Genomic DNA, 20,859 nt, shown 5'->3' with positions numbered 1-20,859 from the left:
AGTGATCGATACTCGACAGTCAACAACAGCAAGTGGGTTGAAGAAGCTAAAGAGGAAAGGGAAGGAAGCACAAATGAAAAATGCGGTCAGGCGCTACAGTGTGTGTGTGTGTGTGTGTGTGTGTAGGAAACATAAACAGGATTTCAGTGTAGTCACACTGCCCATAACCTTGGCTCGATTACTAAAATCCTAGAAGCAGCTGCTTATTGGAGTTTGCTGGTACATTCTGCCAGGTTGAAGGTTTAGCCAGGTCCCTGGTTAAAATAAATCTCAACTCCAGTCATTTTGGCTGGTTTGGGCTTTTTGCACGTATGTGTGCCAGTTGCACCAGTTAACAATATGAATGAAACGGCTCAGTAGCCGAATCACGCATAATAGGATTTTCCCATGGAGCATTTGTGCCTGAAGCAAAATAAATGCTTGCTGTTAAGCTTCAGTAGCCAGCATACACAAAATGAAGGAACCATCTCTGATGATTGTTGACACTATCTTTTGATACTGCAGGCAGGTGAAACGAACCGGTCTAAATGAGCAAATGCTGCCTGTTTTCAACACTGTGCTAACCATGTGCCCTCATGGGTGGCTCCAACTCCAGCTGCATCCACCAAACACACACACATACACAAACACCAATTCATTCCCATGTTTGCATTATGGCCAGTAATAAAATCTCTGGAGTCACACTGAAGTTTACTGGTAATGACTTCCCAGCTGCACACCTGCCCAAATGCAAATGACAAGGAATTTACTGAGGTGCACAGACACATATGCAGAGGCACACAGTTATAAGAGAGAGAGCTGCAGACACTTGGAGGGGAAAACAGGAAACACAGGCACCATTACCTATGTCATCCGAATTTCTCATATCCCTGTTTGGCTTTAAAGCCGATTTAGATAATAATTTTGCCAAAAAAGAATTTACTGACCTAATAAACCCACATCTATGGATGGATAATTTCGGCAATAACCATTACTGTGCTTGGTAATTTCACTCAGAGCTCAGTGAGACCTCCAAAACATACCAATTCAACAACTGTATTTTAATTGAATGAGGCATCTCTGGATGAGTCACCGCTCTGCTGCTGTCACTGCATGTGGAAACTGGGACCCTGGAATAGGATCTGCAGAATTAAAGTAGCTCTCATTTCAGTCACATTGTGCTCTGTTATTCGAAGAAATGAAAAGCCAGAGCGGTGGCATTAAAAATCTTGTTTTTTTGTTGATTCTCCATTGTAAGTTGAGTGACGACCATTCAAGCCTCCAAAACTGGAGCACACTGAAAAGCACTTTTTCAAACTTTGAGATTCAGGCTACTCAGAGCCTCTGTTAACTTTCTGTTTTGACACCACGGTGAAAGGTCTCGGTATGCTTGATAAAAACTAATTTAAAGATCCCTATCAGACCTGATTTAAGGCATTCTAAAATACTCCGCTATGAAAAATACATTGTCTAACAGCGTATTTCCCCAAAAGTTTAATAAACCCCTGAAAAGGGCCTGAAAACACATCTGGTCTTTGTCCTTCACTGTGAATTCTGAGGCTCATAAATATTTAAATATATGCAAAAGAGCCCCGCCACCATGCACCACCCAGCACCACTGCTGGGTGGTGCATGGTGGTGAATTCACGATGGCAGGAAGGAATATTAGCGTGACTCAGCCTTGTATGTTTGAGCCTCGTTTTGACCTAGACTCTGATGAAGAATCTGTTATTCAACCAAATCTGAGACTGGCAGATGTCTCAAAGTGCAGTTAATATCTGCTGTTTGACTGCAACTGCTGAAAACAGACGTTACCTATAATTTCATCAGGAGACGAATGTCTGTCATGTGGAGCTAATTTAAGGTTGAAATGATGAAAGTCCCACAGCTACATGCAACACACATGGTCAAACCAGTACATCTCTGACGGGGCTATGGAAACTGGACTGGTCACACTAACTTGACTGTGCATTGGGAAGCTGTGAGTTTAGGTAAAGTTTGGAACAGACATCTAATATTAGATGACATCTGATATTTCATTTCAAGTTCATCTTCCACTATTTGCTGTTTCTTAATTTGATTCTTGCCTATGTACTTTTAACTTCTCTTTTATTTCTGTAAAGCACTTTGAATAACTCTGTGTATAAATTGTGATATATAAATGAACTTGCCTTGCCTATTAATTCAACACAAGTTTAGTTCAGTTTTATTGTTCCTTATATTTCAGGTTGTATGGCACTAAATGAAGGAATAGATTTTGTAGCCTCCTTTTGTTGCTTAGAGTTAGATGAAGAGATCGACACCACAATCATGCCTGATCTTTAGCTATGAAGCTGAAGCTAAAATATGGTCAGTGTAGCTTATTGCAAACCACAGAAACAGGAGAGAGTGGCTGGCCTGGCTCTTTCCAAAGGTGACAAAATCCATCTACCAGCATCACAAAAGCTCAGAAATACAACGACATTCTGCCTGCTTAGCTGAAAACAATCCATACAAAAACCAGAGTGTGAAAAAGTGGGTAGCTTCTTGTCTGGGATTGAGTAGTGAAGTGAGTAAGCCTTCTTTAAGCTTTTCAGTTCCCTCTTGACATTACAGTTTCTTCCTTGCTGTAGTAAAATAATGTCAAAAGCTTAAATCTTGGTTAATTTGCCAAAGTGGATAACATTCCCTATTAAAAATGTACTTATATTTAAAATGCAATTACCATTTCCTATGCACTATCAGCAAATCAGCGTCTTGTACTTCTTTCTAATCTGTAAGATGTTTAGCATTTCTCTAACTCTCCTGTGAACTTTGGAGCTCAACTATTCTTTCTGCTGGAAAAAGCAATCCCCATGCTGTTTAAAGAGTCTATTGATTTCTGAACAAAAAGTAATCAGTGCTGAACACCTACACGTGCTTGCTAATACTCGGAAGATCAATAAAATTCTGCAGCTGGTGAATAATGAATTATTAATTTATAACAGCAAAAAAAAATAAATAAATAAATACTGGTTAACTTGAATCTTGATTTTGTTTTTTCTTTGGACTTGCAAGAACTAAGGAGGACTAGATAGAAAGTGATCACTGGAGTAAAGAGAAAGATAATTCCCTAATCTCTCCTCTCTGCTTTCATCAGGAGCAGCTTGCCTTGCTTTGCATCCTCTGCTAATGCAGCCTCCATGATAATTTCCCTGTTGGGACTTTGGCTTCTTTTCTCAGCACTCTGCCCTGAAACCTCTGCCTACAGCTCTTTGTTGTTCAGCCCAATGACAACATGGGCAGAAATGTGTCATTTCCTAAATAAAAATCCTTGTTCGCACTACCCCTTGTGATCTTTATTTGTCATTAAGCCCAATGGAGTTTGTTAACACTCAAGCATGAGGGGCAGAAGAAGAAGTGGGGATGAAAAGCACTGGAGGAGAAAACATATTTATTGAAGAGCAGATTAGCACTGAGGACAACGCCACTGGCATATTTAGATTAAATAAAGTCTTATTTGAGAGAGCACCCATGAACCCAGCTTACACTACATCACCAAACAGTGATGCTACCTTGAAGTCAGTTCAATATGTCAAATAAGGCCCCTCATATTTCATGGTGGAGATGGTCCAAAACAGGAATCGATAAACTTCCTGATGAATCCGTGATGCTTAAATTCAGGATAATAAAGTTCAGGAACTCCACATAATTTTTCCTGTGTATGAAGCCCTGGTCACATTATGATTTCCTCACAGATTTAAACAGACCCCAAGCAGCAGTGGAGTTTCATTAAATGTTCAAATAACCTAAATTATTAATTATGAGTGGGAGATTTAGGAGTTAGATGGAGGTAGACAGTAATACTCCCTCAGATATGTATTAAGGTGAGTGTGCAAAGTGTTTGTGCCGTGTGTTTGTTTAAATAAACAGTGATTATATTGGCATAAAATGAATAATTTAGAAATGTAGCAGGAACATAAACACTTTTGCTGATAGCCAATATGGCGTGCCATTTTAAAGCAATTATGAGTCAAACAGAAAAGCAGGTTAGAGAGGAGATTGTTTTGGCCCCCAAATAGATACAGAGAAAAACAATTGTCTTCAAACCGAAATGAATAAATATATAAGACTCTCTCTAACGCTAATTTAATCCCCTGTAGCTTGACTGGTATTGTGATTATACATGTAACAGTACAGAGTCTGTACTTTAAAACAGTCTGAACATTCTCTGCTTTTATAGCTTTCAAATGAAGCTGTATTCATTGCTAAACAATATAGCCATTCATTTTGATTACTGGCTGTGCCTGTTTGCCTACCAAGACGTCTTATGTAATGCAGTGATTGTACTGTGCTAAATTGATGTCAAAAGTGCTTGACATTGAGCGATGTCTTTCATCTCTCCTATTCAAATCGAAACTGAGTCGTGCAGGCTGGATAAGCAGAACGAGATCATAAGCAAACCCAGAAGTATCATCTCTGGACTCACTTTTATTTTTTTATTCACTCTCAATTAAGGCCAGTTCACAGATTCAGCAGCTACCTGGCTACAAGACCTATCCAAATATCATCATACCCAAGTCTGCATGCAGTTCAACACCTGAGACTTTTCACAGTAAAAAAAAAAAAAAAAAAAAAAACAAACAAAAAAACCCCACATCTACCAAAAAAGTTAAGTGCGTGCACATTTCATGTACTCCATCTATTCCCCCATTTTGGGTCCTATTTGCTTTAAGTGGCTGCATCAAACAGTGACTTTATATGTCAACACTGCACTTACAGGTCTGCCGCACATCATTGTGCATGCTACTGGGACACAGAAATTGAACAAGCATAATTTTAACTATTAGAACATCGATCTTTGATGGTTAAATAATTGTAAAAATTGAAATGTCTAGCTATAGGCATACTCATTCACTTTTTTTTTTTCGCTTTTCATTGCTTTGCTAATTGGTAAGATTACTCTCCATACGTCATTGTTACAGAAATGTCAAGTCACAGTAGCTGTGTAGAAAATGATCTATTGAGTGATTACTCAGTGTCCATACAAGCCCTTTGTTCTTGTTAGGTAACATCTGCTCAGTGTTGGCTGGAACAAGAACTGCTTTAAACACACCTTCTAAAGAAATCAATGCGTCCAATAGAGTGCACTTCGAAGTCTCTCATGAAGAATGACAGTACAATGGCCGACAATATTGGACCGCCAATATTGCCACAATATTGCTTCTTCATCATTGCTACCCAAACACCTCCATTTTCCACTTCACTTTCTCTTTGTCTTTGACCTCTCCTCCCCTGCTTTCCACCTCTCTGGCTGAAAATACAGTAATCAGAGCTCACTGACTTCGGGCTGACAACACATCATTATCACATCTTTGAGTTTGGGTCAAAAACTAAACTAGGTGCTCAGCATTGCTATCTTTATTTTCACATAAACCTAACATTAAAAGTCTTATAAAAAAAAACAATTCAATCACAGATACAATTTTCGTGATAATCTTATGCTATAGAGTTAAATTTACAGCAAAGTGCTGTCTGAGTTCCTTGAAGAAAGTTATTGATGATTTTAATAACACATTTCCAGAAAAACAAGAAAGTTTACAGTCCTTTAACAACATTAGATGTGATTTTTAAATTTGGCTTTAAAGAGCTATGCTCCTGCTGCTGAGATTTTACTTTCTACTGAGTAAATGTCAGCACATGCATGTTTGAGATATGTCTCCAGATAAAATGTGCCTTAAATAATGAGTGGGCCTAGACAGAAGGTGATAACAACCTCGTGATGACACCTTTGGAAATTCATGATGTGTTAAGTGTGTGTTCGTAAGAGAGGGAGAGTGAGAGGGTTTTACACACTATAATCAGTGTTACGTCTGAGGTGAGAGGAAAAAGAAGTGAGAAGTGTTGTTTCCATGGTTACTGACATGTCAGTGATGAGACATGGTGTGCAGATGCTTTTCCAGATGAGAACACACAGACACACACACACACACACACACACACACACACACACACACACACGCACACACACACCAAGACCATAGGTAAACGTCCACATCGCTGCCTGAATGAAGAGATGAGCCACTGAACACAAGTTAGAGGACTCAATGGCCAATCACAGTGAAGTATTTCAAACCAAAGGCCAGATTTTTCTCACACCAAAAGGCTAATTATGGGATTTGAAGGCTGAACCAGGTCTCTCCGGTGACGATCCTCAGTGGCAGTGTAACAGCAGGCTTAGTAGGTGCTCTAAAGGGCAACAAAGACAAACTGATGGAGCGCCTGGTATTCTTCACATTGTCTTACAACCTTTAAAGTTTATCAGTGCAGTGTTAAACACAAAGTGCCAGCTGAAGATGTGTAGGAGACACCGTTTGCTTCAATGGGACCAAATTCCTCTGCCTATCCGATTTCTGCTTTTGGGAAACACTCCTAGATGATTTCAAAGTCTCAGGCTTGCGTTAATTCACACTAAACTTTTTAATCACTGCTGGTGCTCACACTGAATGTAAGCCCAAAACCCAGAGTAGGTTTTGTCCAATGTAAAAATAATCGAACCTTACAACAACTGATTTGGTAAAACCTGTCCCAATTCCAAAACCTCAGCTGCTCACACCCTGTATCTACCAAAAAGTCCTGTCCCTCACCAAATATATTGTTTTCAACCTGAACCTGTACTTTTTTCTGGTAATTGTCTCTACATGTCTATTTACCAATCGCCCTGTCTGTCTGCCTGCCTGCCTGCCTGCCTGTCTGTCCGTCTGTCTGTCTCTCTGGTTGCTAGGTGACAGCTGGTCTCCAGGTCATACGTTGACCTTAAAAAAAAAAAAAACAAACAAAACAAAAGAAAACAAAGAGAGAGTATGTAAGTTGCAGATGTCGTGATGGTGCAGAAATGAAATCATGTGGCACAGAGGGCGGTCACACCTTAAAAGACTCCTCACTTTGGATGTAGTGGCGAGGGACCTTGATACCTCACAAAAGTAAATATCAAACATTGGGCTGAGTACTGTAATGGATGCTTCAGAAAGAAAAGCACCTCAATGTGTGTGCTACGAAAGCAGCAAGAAACACTACACTGACTGACTTTGAAGAGAGGGGAGATGGGAGCAACACTGGTTTTTAGTTTTGGAGGCAGATGGAAGTAAATTAATAAGGTCAACATTGTCGTGTCATGTTGTGTCTGCCCCTCCTGTCAGATTCCTCGCAACGTGACATCTGTTAAAAGCTTACTTATGTTAAACTCAGACTATAAGAGTTTGCAGAGTGAGCTGACAAATTAAAAACTAAATGAAAATGTCTTCAAAACTTAAAGAACTTGGCCATGAGTGTAGTGAGTTGGACAGAGCGGTCCTGAAACAGCTCTTCAACCAGCAGCTTCTTGATTTAAAAAAAAAAAACACTCAACCAAAAGATCCTTGAATACTTTCAACCACATGCAGTGTTGTCTTTAATACTAAGGTGACTGTAGAAAAATCTTGTATTTATTATGGATTTTTAGCTTTCAAACAATCTACACATAGATGCTGCATGAAAACAAACCTGAAAATTCTTTATAGGACCAAACAGACTTTTCTACCAGAGTAATCTGAGGTTATTGCAGGTAATCATGCAACACTGGCGTGTGGTAAACTGCAGTCAAATATGTTATATAGACATTAAATAGAAACAGCCAATGTGCAAGTGCAGTATGACTTGAAAGTTAGAAAACTCATTGTGAGTAGAAAACAACTTCTATTACAAAACCCATTTGTGAAGTGTCCAATTAAAGTGCTAAAGGCCCGCTGCCAATTCAGTCCTGCAGCTGCACCATCCTCATTCTAACCAAAAAACCAAATAAATAATAACAGGTACTGAATACAGAACAATGGCAAAGTGTCTGCATGGCAACCAGAACCATTCTTCACTTTTTGGAATAACTAATTGGAACAACAGAAAAGCCAAAATCTGAAACCAATTCAAATGGCACAACATACCCCTAGTCTGGACGCTGGGCGCTCACATTTCACACTGAATCTAAACATTAATGGACTACCAGAAAACAAGCCGACAGTGAGAGAAGCCCACCTGCTGTGTCTCTGACCGTGCACAGTAACTGATGATGACTGCAGGGGGGAGAGAAAATGAAAAAGAAACTTCTGCACACAGTGAGTCCTATAAGAAAGACACTCACTGTCTGCGTGTGTGTCAGCATGTGATTATTTGTGACTGCAGGCTGCACAGACTCAGGGCATCTATGGAGACGTGGTCTCAATCTGCTGCTCTTCCCTCTTTATCCTCCCTTTCTTTTACTGCTCTTTAAGCCCTTTGCCCACTTTGTTTCTCCAGCCTGTTAATTGACTCTCCTTTCTTTTTTCTCTCCGTCACTCTAGAGGCATTGCTCACTGCAGACAGGCTCAAACAAACAATAAGCTCGACTATACAATTAAAGAGAGAGAAAAAAATAAACACTTGAACTCGACATTTGAAGCGGCATAAATATATATTTCTGCTATGTTTCTCTCAGAATATACCATTTAACCACTTAGTCCCTTATTACTAATACAAGTGATATAACTTCAATGTCCTTTGCAGTGCATCAGTGTATTGCATTTCCTGGATATGGTCTCTTTGTGAAAAAAATATTAAATATCAAAAATATTATATTGATGGGTTTGCTTACGTCTTCTGTAGCCATTTACCTACTATTGTACTGTGTGTAGTCATATGGCAGCTTACACTAACCCTGATAGAAACTGAATTCAATTTATTTCACATCATTTCACATCACTGCAGTGGTCATGCATCATATGCTCTGTGAGTGAATGTGCATAATCCTTCTCTTTTCTGTACTTCTCTTTTGCTCGCTTTCACACAAACACAAGCACAAACAGATGGCAGATAAAGAGCAGGATAAAATGTGAGTAAATACCGGCGTGTGCACGATCGTGCGTGCGCGTGCATTTGTCTTTCAGAGACTGCTTTCTCAAGTACAAAATTAACAGAGCTCAATCAGCCGTCACTCTGACAACCTTGTTCTACACTATGGCTCATGCCGGCAAAGCCTTGTATCTAACAGCATTATCTGTTTGCTCAGGCAAAGGTCAGCTCCAACAATTATTGACAATGAAGAAGAATTTTCTATTTGGTCCTTTATATTTACCCCCAATTTCAGTTTGGTGGCGTCTCTATCAGAGAGCTCTATTTACAGTGCTTATTCACCTTGCTGATGTATGAGGTGGTGATCACAGCCACTTACTGGGTCTCAAAACTCAACAACTTGTAATCTCATTACATTTTCAGAGGCTGGATGACACAAGGGATTTCACCCTCACACGGGAAACTTACAACATGCTGCTCTCGATCCTGAGATCACTACCTTGATCTTTAAAATCAAATCAAACAAAAGTATTAATAGCCATCCAATGTATTCACATTCAATTGTCATCTTTTAATATAATATACAATCTGCTTTCACATCAATAAAGGATCCAATGTAATCCAGCATTAACACCAGAGGCTCAACTGTCAGCAAACAGCTGTTGTCAAACACTGGGTGACTTTTATTTTGATGAGGAACAACAAGGAGCAGGCACAGTGGACTGTTAAAGAACTGCACACCTCCAGCCTCTCAACAAAGGAACCGGTTTTACTATGTCCTGCTGTTGTTTAGAAAAATAGACGCACTGTGTGCAGCATGACATCAGCTCACAGCTGCGATTATTACTGACTGACCTCTTTATTAAAACAACAAAAAATCTGTTTGGCTGCACTGTAAACAGATACACCAGTTAATTCTTTGACTGTGTTTGTAAGAAAGCTGCTTAAACAATATCTGCTCGTGTTAATCTGCATTTGCTGCTAATACCAGTCCAAACAGATTTCACCCAATCTACCAGGACTGATTTTACCTTCAGTGCTTGTAGCTGTCTGGTCCCACAATCTAGCATGTTTGTTGTGTGTTATGCATGAAGGTTACAGTGATGTCCAGTTGAACTAACAATAGGGAACAACCACCACCTGCTGCACAGACAGCTGTGTATGTGCTGCTCTACTATAAGACAAATGTTCAACATTAAAAGCTTTTTGCCTCCCCGCCGTCCCCCCTGAACCACAACTCCTCTATCCCTTCCCATGCACTCACCTCCTCCACTGTCTTTCTCCTCCTCCTCAATGCTGTTCTTGATGCTGTCGTACTCTTCGTCGATGTTCTGGTTGCCACGGATCTGACTGAGCACGCGGCGGGCCTTCTGAGTCAGCCCGCGCTGGATTAACCAGCGAGGACTCTCCGGCAGGAACAGGAATCCCATGAACTGGAGCATGGCGGGAAGCACAGACAGACCCAACATGTACCTGGAGAGAACACGCATAACCAGGTGCGCAGGTGTTATTTTATCACTAATTTCAAATTTTCTAAGCTGGTTCATACCATGTAAATTCACATTATTATATTAGTTACAGTAACATGACGCACAGGTTGCTCCTGCAGTCTGCTGCCAGCGAGCATCAGGTGGTTTACTTCATTAAAATGAATGACTGGGGAAAATGTCGAGGATTTATTCAGGTTCTTCTGCTCAAAAACACTTGTGCATTTACCCCTGAACATAACAGATGAAGTGCTGCACTAAATGATTTACATCCAGACCGATGCAGCAGTTAGTAGAAGTACAATACATTCACTTTAACACATGGCCCATAATGTTAACATCAACCTTAAAATAAACTGAAAGCATGTTATATGGTATGTAAATATAGTATATAGTGTGCATATAAACATTTTCAGTAAGTACTAACGTCATAACATCTAATATCATGACAGAATAACTTCCCAAAACAACACTGCTGATATACTAGACAATTATGTAGAGAGGGAAATTGCCTCTCCTTAGCCACTCATGCACACAATCAGGGTTCAACTCATTCTGTGGAAGGGTCATTCTGAAAATCCATAATTATGAGGTGGGAAGGAAAAGAATATGAGAATACAAGAGAGGTGAATGAGGGTCACCCTGAAAACCCCAAAAATTATGAGTCAGAGAGAATAAGCGAGGAAGACTGTACTAACGATAAATTGCCAAGCAGATTTACTGTATCTCTTAAAGAAGAAGAAGACATGGAGAAGCTGCAACTCCATTTACTTCTACTGAAGAGAACTTCCAGACATATAATGTTTTTCTTCTGCTGTACAGGCAACAACTTCACTGACACAACATTCTTACTATAAAGTAAATAAGGATCTCCAAAAGGCTATTTCCAGTTATGGATCACATCAATCTATGGGCCTTCTAAGTGATCCCCACAAGGTCCGTCAGAACTGCAGTTAAAGCAAATCCTTAGAAAAAAGGACAGTTCTTATCTACAGTATTTCAAACACCCTGGAGGCTGTAAACCTGCAACAGCGGGAACAGACAAATGGAAGCAGAAAAGAGCAGAGCAGTTAAAAGATAAAAGAACCAGGACAGTAGCATACTGTAGCTTCCAAAGGTACAGTATGAGTGCTCTCAGGAAATGTTGGGGGTTGACCCATTCATGTGGTGACATTTGAAATGAGGGTGTGAATCAGAATGACTTTTCTGGCATTTGACATGATAAGAACTCAAACTCTGACTACAGTATATGATTATCATAACAGGAAATGGCAATCTGCTGCTGTGCTTATGTATTCATAGGGTGGTGTGAAAAAGTGTTGGCCCTCTTCCTGATTTTTGCATGTTTGTCACACTTTAATGTTTCAGATCATCAAACAAATTTAAATATTAGTCAAAGATAACACAGTGTATGTATGTACATGAATAAATAAAATGTTATGTTGAAGTTACATTGTCATCTTTTGCCCTAAATTGTAACTGAACACATTTTGTATGCGAAATGTGCGTCTGACCTCCAGCCGTCGTGCTTCAGGTAGCTGAAGGCGCCGTCGATGAGGCTGGCAGTGAACTGCCCTCCAGTGATGAAGAGGGTATTAACGGTCACCAGCTGACCCCTGAGGTGGGGTGGAGAGGCCTCAGCAATGTACACCGGCACTGTCATTGAAGCAATACCTGCACGACCAGGGGACAGGTAGAGATGGTTAGTATTTAGGTAGCTGTGGATTTCATGGTGGAGATAAGTAAGTTGAAAAGTTAACATCAGCTTACCTGCACACTTACCAAGTAATGAGCTAACTGATGAACTTGATGTTTTTAGTGTAAGTGGAGATGAAATAGCAAGAAGGTGCAGTATTATAAAGCACTGCCTTTATACTTTATACTTCCTCATTAACAAATGAAAGTAACACATGGCTAATTTGCATACATCAACACAAACACATGGCTAAATACCAAACCACTGCTAAGTCACATACTGTTTTGAGAATTACACATATTCACCATACAGTTATAAAAGAAAGTCTATTTACAGTACATTTATGGCCTGTTAACTGAAGCATTGGGCAAAACCTCACCAACGTTCTTCCATAGATGGATGTGCAATATTTTGCCTCATCGGTCGACCTCTATTGTACGTTCTCTTTAGTACTTTACTGACTACAGTAGTAGTAGTTTTTTTTAAAAGAGTTTTTCACATCAACAGCAACAATGATGTCACATGGTTGCAAAGTAAACCTGAGACACAAACAGATAGTCCATCTCAGTAATGGCTTGTGAACAACACACACACACGCACACACGCACACACACACACACACACACACACACACACACACACACACACACACACACACACACACAGAGCACATTTGCCCAATGTATCTGACATGGTGCCACGAGACCACAGCTTTCTGCAGCTGGCTCCTGATAAGCTCTATTAATAGTCCTGCCACTGCCCCCCACCCCTGCCCCCTCCACCCCCTCCCCCAAACCTCCATCCCCTCTCCTCCACGCTGCCACCACCCTGCCCTCAGCGGCAGCCATGACTACGTGGCTACCTGTTGCTATGGAAACCACTTTGCTGGGGAACAAGTTGCACTGTCTCTGAGCGGGCACCACACTGTGGCAGCTCTGGGAAGACAAATCGATAAGCAAAAGAGAAGATGATTTCTTTCCTTCTCTTTTTTCAATTTTCACAAGAAGACGACAAGTAGAGCAGTTTGACAAGGGAAAATCACCAACATTTCAAAGTGGCGTTCGGTTTCTCGAAGGAGTTCCGAATAAAAAAACAATCAAAAGGACACTTTTAGTTTTTACCCCACACTGAAAAGTTATAGATCAAACCCCTGTGGTCAAACCTGTGCCTAGGATTCATTGTTGAATGATCCAAAGAAAAGCACTTGCAGTCAGAAAACCACCAACCACACAGCTGTCCAGCCATGTTGCTCGTGCACTCCCATTTTTATTCCAATTGATATCATGACTGTGCAAACATAGTCCAAGGATTCAGGGTCGAGCCTTTATCTTAGTTATGACTAAAAAAGGCATTAGAGTCTGATGGAGGAAATCCGAGATGCAGATCACTGCCGAAATCTAATCAACCTCTCTTTGGCATGAAGGCTGTCTGCTCAGGCCAAACTGATGGAGAACCATTCATAAGCTGTTTAGAGATGCTGCTCAGAGAACAACATAAGAAAACCATAAGGGTTACAGTAGAGCTAGGGCTCAGAAAGTAATGAATTTTAGTAGCAAACGTCTGTTTGCTTTGTCCTGAATGCAGCAAAGTGTCTTCATGATACATAGCACCAAGCATAAAATTTTCAGAGAACAATAACTAGGTCCAAGTGCATAGAAGAAATCTGAGGTTTCCACAGTAGGTTTAGTATTCAGCTGCTGTGGTCACAGCCTGTTCTTACCGAGACATTAGCAGCACACTCTCCTCTTGCTTAGCAAAGGACTCCATGTGGTATTGTTAATGAGTACTTTAAAAGGCAATCAAGACTACTACTCTGGTTTTAAACCAGTAAAATGACATACAATTGATTTTACTTTGAATGGCTTTTTTCTGAAAAGGGTTAACCCTGATTTTGGTTTTTAGACTATGAAAACACAAAAACCATACACAGGCACCCTGTTTATTTTCTGCATAAGCTTAGGTAACCTGAAGTTTAAAACCCATATATACATATATTTCTTTTTTTCATTTTCTTAATTTAAATGTTTATTCAAATGATGCAGTAAACAATATGCAATGCTAATCAATTCCTTTTCAATGAATGCAATGATTAAACAGGTAAACATTAACCAGCAGATTTCACAAACAGTGCAGTTAAACAGTGGAGACAGCAAATATCAAGAGCCATGAAATCTGTTTTCAATCCATTCTCTCTCTCTGACAGCTGAACTGTGCGTTTGCAGTGCGTGTTTGTATACTTTTGACAATATGCAATCACACGCACACATATGCACAGGTTTCAGCATGTGTAAACCGGCCGAGCCCTGCAGTAATGCCTCTATCTGAATTCCCTCCATAAAACTGGACCTCTTCCTCCTGCCTCTCTTCTCACCTACTTTTTGCACCTACTCCTCTCTACAGCCACATGTATCACCAGCTTGTGTCTGTCCAAGTCACGCCTAGCCATGCTATAAACTCAGTCCTCCTTTATTTCCTCCATGGGAGCTCTTGCAGAGACCAGCAGGTAAAATTGGGCAAACAAAGATAACTCTGAAAGAATCACTATTAACATAACTGCAGGCTCTCACATAGCAGTCACATAGTCACATAGCAACATTAAAGCTACAAATATTCATATTGAACACATTGAAACATAATTTTGAGAAAATAGGTCTTTTATTTGGGCCAAGACATTGTCCCCTTATGTTACTTAGACAGAACTGGTATGATGGTATAATATGTTCTCATACTGCTCATGTCTTTCACTGACAAGCCATAGCATACCTCGAATGAACTAATTTGGCAACAGATAGACAGAATGAAGGAGCAGTCCCCAAAGACAATTCTGGATGATACATTCTGGATAAAACATTTAGTCCAGTGAATGATAAAGGTTTTTGACTCACTTCCCAGGTTTATCTCTGTTTTCTGAATCAAATCAAAGATGGCAAAACACTCACTCTTCAATCTGGACAAAAAAAATATTTCTTCTGCTGCACAATAATGGATTCCTAACTTTTGTCCTGAGTTGCATCACTATTTCTGAACTGAACTGAAATCAAGATGGCAGCCTGTGAACAACCTGGATTAGAAAAAGTCATAATTTGGAAAATATCAATCTTGAACAAATGTAATTGTTTTAAAAACAAACCTCTGGGTTTTTGAAACATCTTAAGGTTAATTAACTTTTAGAGATGGTTACTTCTGTGATCCAAATCAACCTGCCAATGCATCAGTCAGGCTCTAATTTTGATACAAGTGGCACAATATTAGCTATTCATATGGAAATATTATTTTAACTACAGGCTACATTTCTTCACTTGCTTGAATGTGAATCCCTTACAGACAGTCACACTGTGTTCCCTTTCTCGCTAATGAGCTTTCCTTTCAGCACCAGGGACAGCTCCCAGCACTACTTCCTTCTCTCTCTCTCTCTGTCTCTCGCTCTCTCTCTTTCTCACACTCACACACACACACACACACTCTCTCACTCTCTCTCACACACACACACACACAGAGATAGAGAGAGAGAGAGAGAGCATAAAGTCATCGTCTGGTCAGGCTCAGCCTCAAAGCTGCACAGCACACTTAAACAAAGGATCTGTCTGGCCTCCAGGCATGCAGTACAAAGCTTGGGACTGACTCATTTGATCACAGTACGGGGAAGATACTTCACTGGACTCTCCTTCACTGTGATATAGTAAAGAGACAGGCAGGACATTTCCTACTAGCTGGTTGTAATGAAGAACACAAATTAGAGGTTAATGGAGGATTCCTGATAATGCAGAGTGAGGAACAAAAGAAAACTCCCACAGGTAAAGCTGCTGTTGACTTTCAAACAGCTAAACTGTGTGAATGGTGACTACATTTAGTGGTAAAAGCAGGAGCAGACATGGCATGTCTTAATTAAATTCAGTAAAGTCTCTCTAATACACATTTTATTTTGCCAATGCAGACTTTTAAAGGCATATTATTGCATAATACACCTGACGACTCCAATGTTGGATGGTTTTATGATGTAACCAAGAGATTAGTCACATAATACATACTTCTGGTAAAACCATTTGGCATAATCCAAGATTCACAAATGTTGAGCCAAAAGCAAACCATTTTCTGGAGACTTGAGATTTTTATGATGTGATTTCCACATTAGAACAATAATATGCACATAAACTCTTAATTAAGTCTACACTTAGCTTACTCCTGTTTAGGCTGAAAATTGTGACTTAATTATCTAAACCAACCAATTACCAAGTCTCCCGGTAACAATTAAAATGTTCTCATGATGTTTTTAACTACACTATTTACTGCAGACACTTCATCCACTGTTTTCAAGGACAAAACAATTCAGCATTTAAAAACATGATTATTACCATAATTATTCACACACTAACGGTGTGTATTCACTAACACAACGGTGACAGCGTGTGCACTTGTTTGACTGTAACTACAAAAAAGGGAATCACATAGAGCTAGTCAACCTGCTGTTTTTCTTTATATTTTTACCTTTGTTTAGTCCTAAGGTGTGGCTTTTATTGTGAAAGCGCCACAGGAAACACAATCCGAGTTAGCACTAACCCAATCACTCATGAGTCTCCTTTGCATTCTACATAAAGCAGGAAGTCACAAACTAAAGTGGGTGCAGTTGGTTGGAGTGAATTATGATGCTTATTGCAAAATAATTCTGGGAAAATCACACATCCTGCTCAGCTAATAAAAGTAGATATCACCTTTAACATTGAAACATCTTTCCACAAATATCTGTGCAGCGAGAAAACCTCTCAATTTTACTGATATTACCAAGTGATGAATCCCTGTCAATGATAACAATCTGGCTCAATACCATCTGTCTGCACAGACAGCTTCTATCACACAACAGTCCCTGCTGGCAAAGGTCAGCTAAACAATAACTCAACGGACGTATCAGAGGCTTATGGGTAGAAATACAGGGAGTTGGGGCAAAGTAACGTATGGCCTTTCCTGGTTTGACAAACAGCTGCGATGACCTTTTTACAGAGTTCAGTTCAGAAATGCTAAGCAATTGCCTTCCTGAGTACCGGCGGTCATGTTAATGTGTAGACGACAGGCTTGTTTAACAGCATGCGAAGAAAAATGCTTCCTTGTCAGCATTTCCAGCAGCTAATTGTGGCGCCAGAATGTGCTTCATTATCTTTCAGGTCCTGGCTCGAGCATGTTTGTGTAATGAAGATCACTGTATGGGAAAAGATTGTGGTGGCAGAAGAGGAGAGGATACTTATAGCGAAACAGCCACCTATAATGTAGCTGCTGAAATAACCCCAGTCATTAGATTCCTCCCCACAGAAACTAAAGCTTGTGTGTGTGTAAATGTAGCAGCTTTTTCAAACCTCATTTCATGTGTTTATTTGAGAAAAGGCATTTCCTATTACCCTTTTCTTTATTAATTATTGAAATAATTCTCTTCCCCCTTCATCTGTCAATACTGATGAACAAACAAAAATGGACAATACTAGAATGACATTACATTTGAGTTAATATTGCCATTTTAGGACAGGCATTTCAAATTAAAACTGGCTTTCCAAACCGAAACTACGATAATGCTGATGGCATCATGAAGCTTTTTTTTTTATTATTATTATTAATCAGACTTCAGCACCTTCAGAGCAATAGACGACATTAAAAAACACATTTCACAGGCTCAGTGGCACTCCCCACGACACGTAAACTGCTCTTTATGAGATGTCATTCAGGTGTTTTATGCTTAATTCAAAATGTGCCTGGAATAAGATGAGGAAGAGGGTGTGATGGAAAAATTACACATTCTACGTGTTTACTCACAGAAAAGTGCCTGCAGTTTTCTGTCATTAACTGAAGCCTCTCTCTGCCAGGCCTGTTTTTGTAGAAATTTCCTGCCATTGCTCTAAAAGACTGTATAAAGCAAAGGTTTGGAGTTTATCTTTAAAATAAGAGCAGCCAGAACGTTCATCTTTTCACAACTATTTTTGCTTAAAAGAACTGTTTTTAATATAAATGGAAATGATGCGAGTTTATAAAACTTATAAAGCTTCTGTCTCACGCACTATGTAGCTGAAAATATTAAGGCTTATTTCCACCATTCACAAGCCTTGTCCATCACTGATAGGCTTCATTCTTGTTCAGTTAACACAGCACATTCCACAGCTGTGTACAGAGCCCAAGCTGCACAATCCATCACAGGACACATGAAGTTTTAATTTGGTTTCATCAAACTTCATTGCACTCGGGTCGGGGAAAAAAAAAAAGTTTCTGAAATTCCAAATAAACGTTACTGTCCATGAATTTTTACTCTAGGTGTCTTTTATAGCCTAAAGGAAAAATAAAATCATGCTCCATCCATCATGGACTGCAAAATAATTATGGGAAACTGTTTATATTATATTGCTTAAATCGCTATCTTTTGCTTTTCTCATTATCCAGAAATAATACTCTACCACTTCCCTCCTGGTGGAAGATTAACCAAAGAACATTCATCACCTGCATGTTCCTGATGCCAGATAAACAAAAATATGATAATTACAGTTTGATATGATTATATATTTACACACCCACAAATTAAAATTACAAGCTGTAAACAACAAGAAGCATTAGAAATTGATTTTCACTATGGTCAGGGAGGGTTAAGAAATAAGGTTCCTCTCCCATCCAAATGGTTTTCTAAAAAGAGAAAATGGTCTGCAGTTCCTCCACCTAACACTGAGGAGAGCGCTTACTACTCTCCAAGTAGGCAGCGGACGTGTGCCATCTAAGTGGTGCTCAGCGTGGAAAGCCAGTTTTAACAGCCCCCTTCACAGAGGATGTGACTCATGAGTAACAGCAGCCACTATAAATAATTTGGGGCGAATTGAATTCTGATCAAAGGGTGCATTGCATGTAAAAGCATGCACCAAGCAGAGTGAGGAATATGCAGAGAGAGAAAAGCTAAGATAATCAGAGATATTCTGACATTAATGCAAGGAAGCACAGTAGTAGAAAGGTCTGAACGTGTGTGTGTGTGATTGTGTAGGGAGGAAGCAGGGGTGGGACAGCCAAACAGATAAATCCAATCATCAGCGTCCAATAAAGGCGACCTTATTGACAGTAAAAGTCTTGCGTGTGATTTGTTGGTTCATCTTGGTTTTCCTTGTGGATCCGCCTCTTACTTTTCATCCATAACGAGTTTCCCCTTTCTCACTTAATGGCCCCCAATCTGTTCTAATAAAAGTCATTATGATGGGAGTAATTAGGACAACAAGTTGTCTGAGAGGCAGTGGCATGTAGCCTGAGCAAGCAGAGGGCCATGCTGTGTAATTAGACACTGTGAGTAATTGCAAATACCAGGCCTGGGGCTGGAAGAGGAAAGACAGCGACAAACAAACACTGTTTTTAAAAAATGTGGCCTTATGACTCTATGGTTCACTTTGAACTTTGACCTTTCTGATGGAGAACAAGAAGGGGACATAGATAAAGACAGTGCTGCCAGTGTGGGGGGATAATTTCACTGGTTTTCACATGGAAAACATTTTACTGCACTAGTGACAGTTTCAATGTAGTCAGGTCTTAAAGGTGATTTAAAAGTACTTTTGGTGCCTAAACTAATGATCTTTTTCTCCACAATACAACTCTGGCCTGCAGGATTATTACAATAGATGTAGTCTATGTATTCACTGCAGACTGAAGAGACACAGAGCATGTTCAACGCGTCTTACCAAGCCCCACTCCGACGATGAGCCTCCCCGTCAGAAGCACCTCTTTGCCGGGGGCGGTGCTCAGCACGATCCCTCCGACGGTGAAGAAGAAGCTGGCCAGCAGTATGCACACTCTGCGCCCGAAGAGCCCGTTGAGGAAGCCCCCCAGCAGGGCGGACAGGGCGGCCGCGGCCACAGTACTTGAGATGAGCACCTCCTGCCACAGGGCGCTCAGGTCCAGCTCCCTCTTCAGCAGGAGCATGGCCCCGGAGATCACCCCGGTGTCGTAGCCGAACAGGAAGCCCCCCAGGGCGGAGAAGACGGCCAGGACGTAGACGAAACCGGGCGTGACATCCTGCTGGAACTGCTTGCGGGCAGCCCTCTCCAGGTCCCCGGTGGAGGAGGAGGAGGAGGAGGCTGCTGCCGGGGCACCGGCGGTGGAAACTCCGGCGGAGGCGCCCTGGCTGCTGATGCTGGCGCTGGACGGAGCCTTGATGAGGCTCCGCTCACCTCCGTCGTTGACTTTCTTCCACCGCTCGCCCATCAGGTTGCTCATACTACGGAGGTTGTAGTCATGGTCGACCTGCTTTCGCGACATATGGGAAATACAACACAGGACAGGGCTGCTGAGTTGTATTCAGTGCTTCAGAAAAAGAAAACAAAAACACACTCACCCACTGAACTAATTCACCCCTCCCCCCTAAAGCCTGGTCTCGCCCAGAACCACTCCCCAGATGTGACACCAGCTGCTGAATAAAGTTGTTCTGGCAGGTATCACATCCCTGTGGTCCTGATGCGAGAGTTGAAGAAGAGTGGGGAGGAAAGGTAAAGATAGGAGGAGTGTAGTGGACTACTCCGTCACTACCAGCGTCGGCATGACGCAAAGAAACACTGTTTTGGAAGCACGATGCTGGACTGGACAGACCGTTTATGGCGAGGTTCAATTCAGTTTAATCTTGGGAAATGTGTAGTAAAAACAAACACAGCCAACCACAGGCTAATGAGCTTAAGAAATAAAATGAATTACTAGTGAAATAAAGGGAAATTGGGATGTGCATTGATCATTGATCAAATTTTTAAACATGAATATATGTTTTTAAATTAGACAATTTCAAATAAGAGCTCTTGTACTAAAGGGAAACGGCTGCCCCCTGCAGGGCAAGATTTTGTATTACATCTCCATGTTTGTGTAAAACACATATACTGCACAGTAAATATC

General features: G+C 40.6%; 1 protein-coding gene across 1 annotated transcript in view; it reads right to left on the bottom strand.

The window, feature by feature from the left end:
- LOC113142207 (proton myo-inositol cotransporter-like) overlaps positions 1 to 20,238 on the bottom strand; it is a 43,997-nt gene extending 23,759 nt beyond the window's left edge. The window contains exons 1-3 of the mRNA XM_026327091.1: positions 19,662 to 20,238; positions 11,798 to 11,957; positions 10,061 to 10,269 (exon numbers count right to left, since the gene is read on the bottom strand). Coding sequence (XP_026182876.1) covers positions 10,061 to 10,269; positions 11,798 to 11,957; positions 19,662 to 20,238 — 946 coding nt within the window. The remainder of the gene's footprint in view (positions 1 to 10,060; positions 10,270 to 11,797; positions 11,958 to 19,661) is intronic.
- Positions 20,239 to 20,859: the final 621 nt, after the last annotated feature.

This window comes from Mastacembelus armatus, chromosome 23 (genome assembly GCF_900324485.2).
Source record: "Mastacembelus armatus chromosome 23, fMasArm1.2, whole genome shotgun sequence".
Taxonomy (NCBI): Eukaryota; Metazoa; Chordata; class Actinopteri; order Synbranchiformes; family Mastacembelidae; genus Mastacembelus; species Mastacembelus armatus.
Note: the sequence above shows the minus strand (reverse complement) of the source record. Positions and strands in the feature narration are given on the sequence as shown.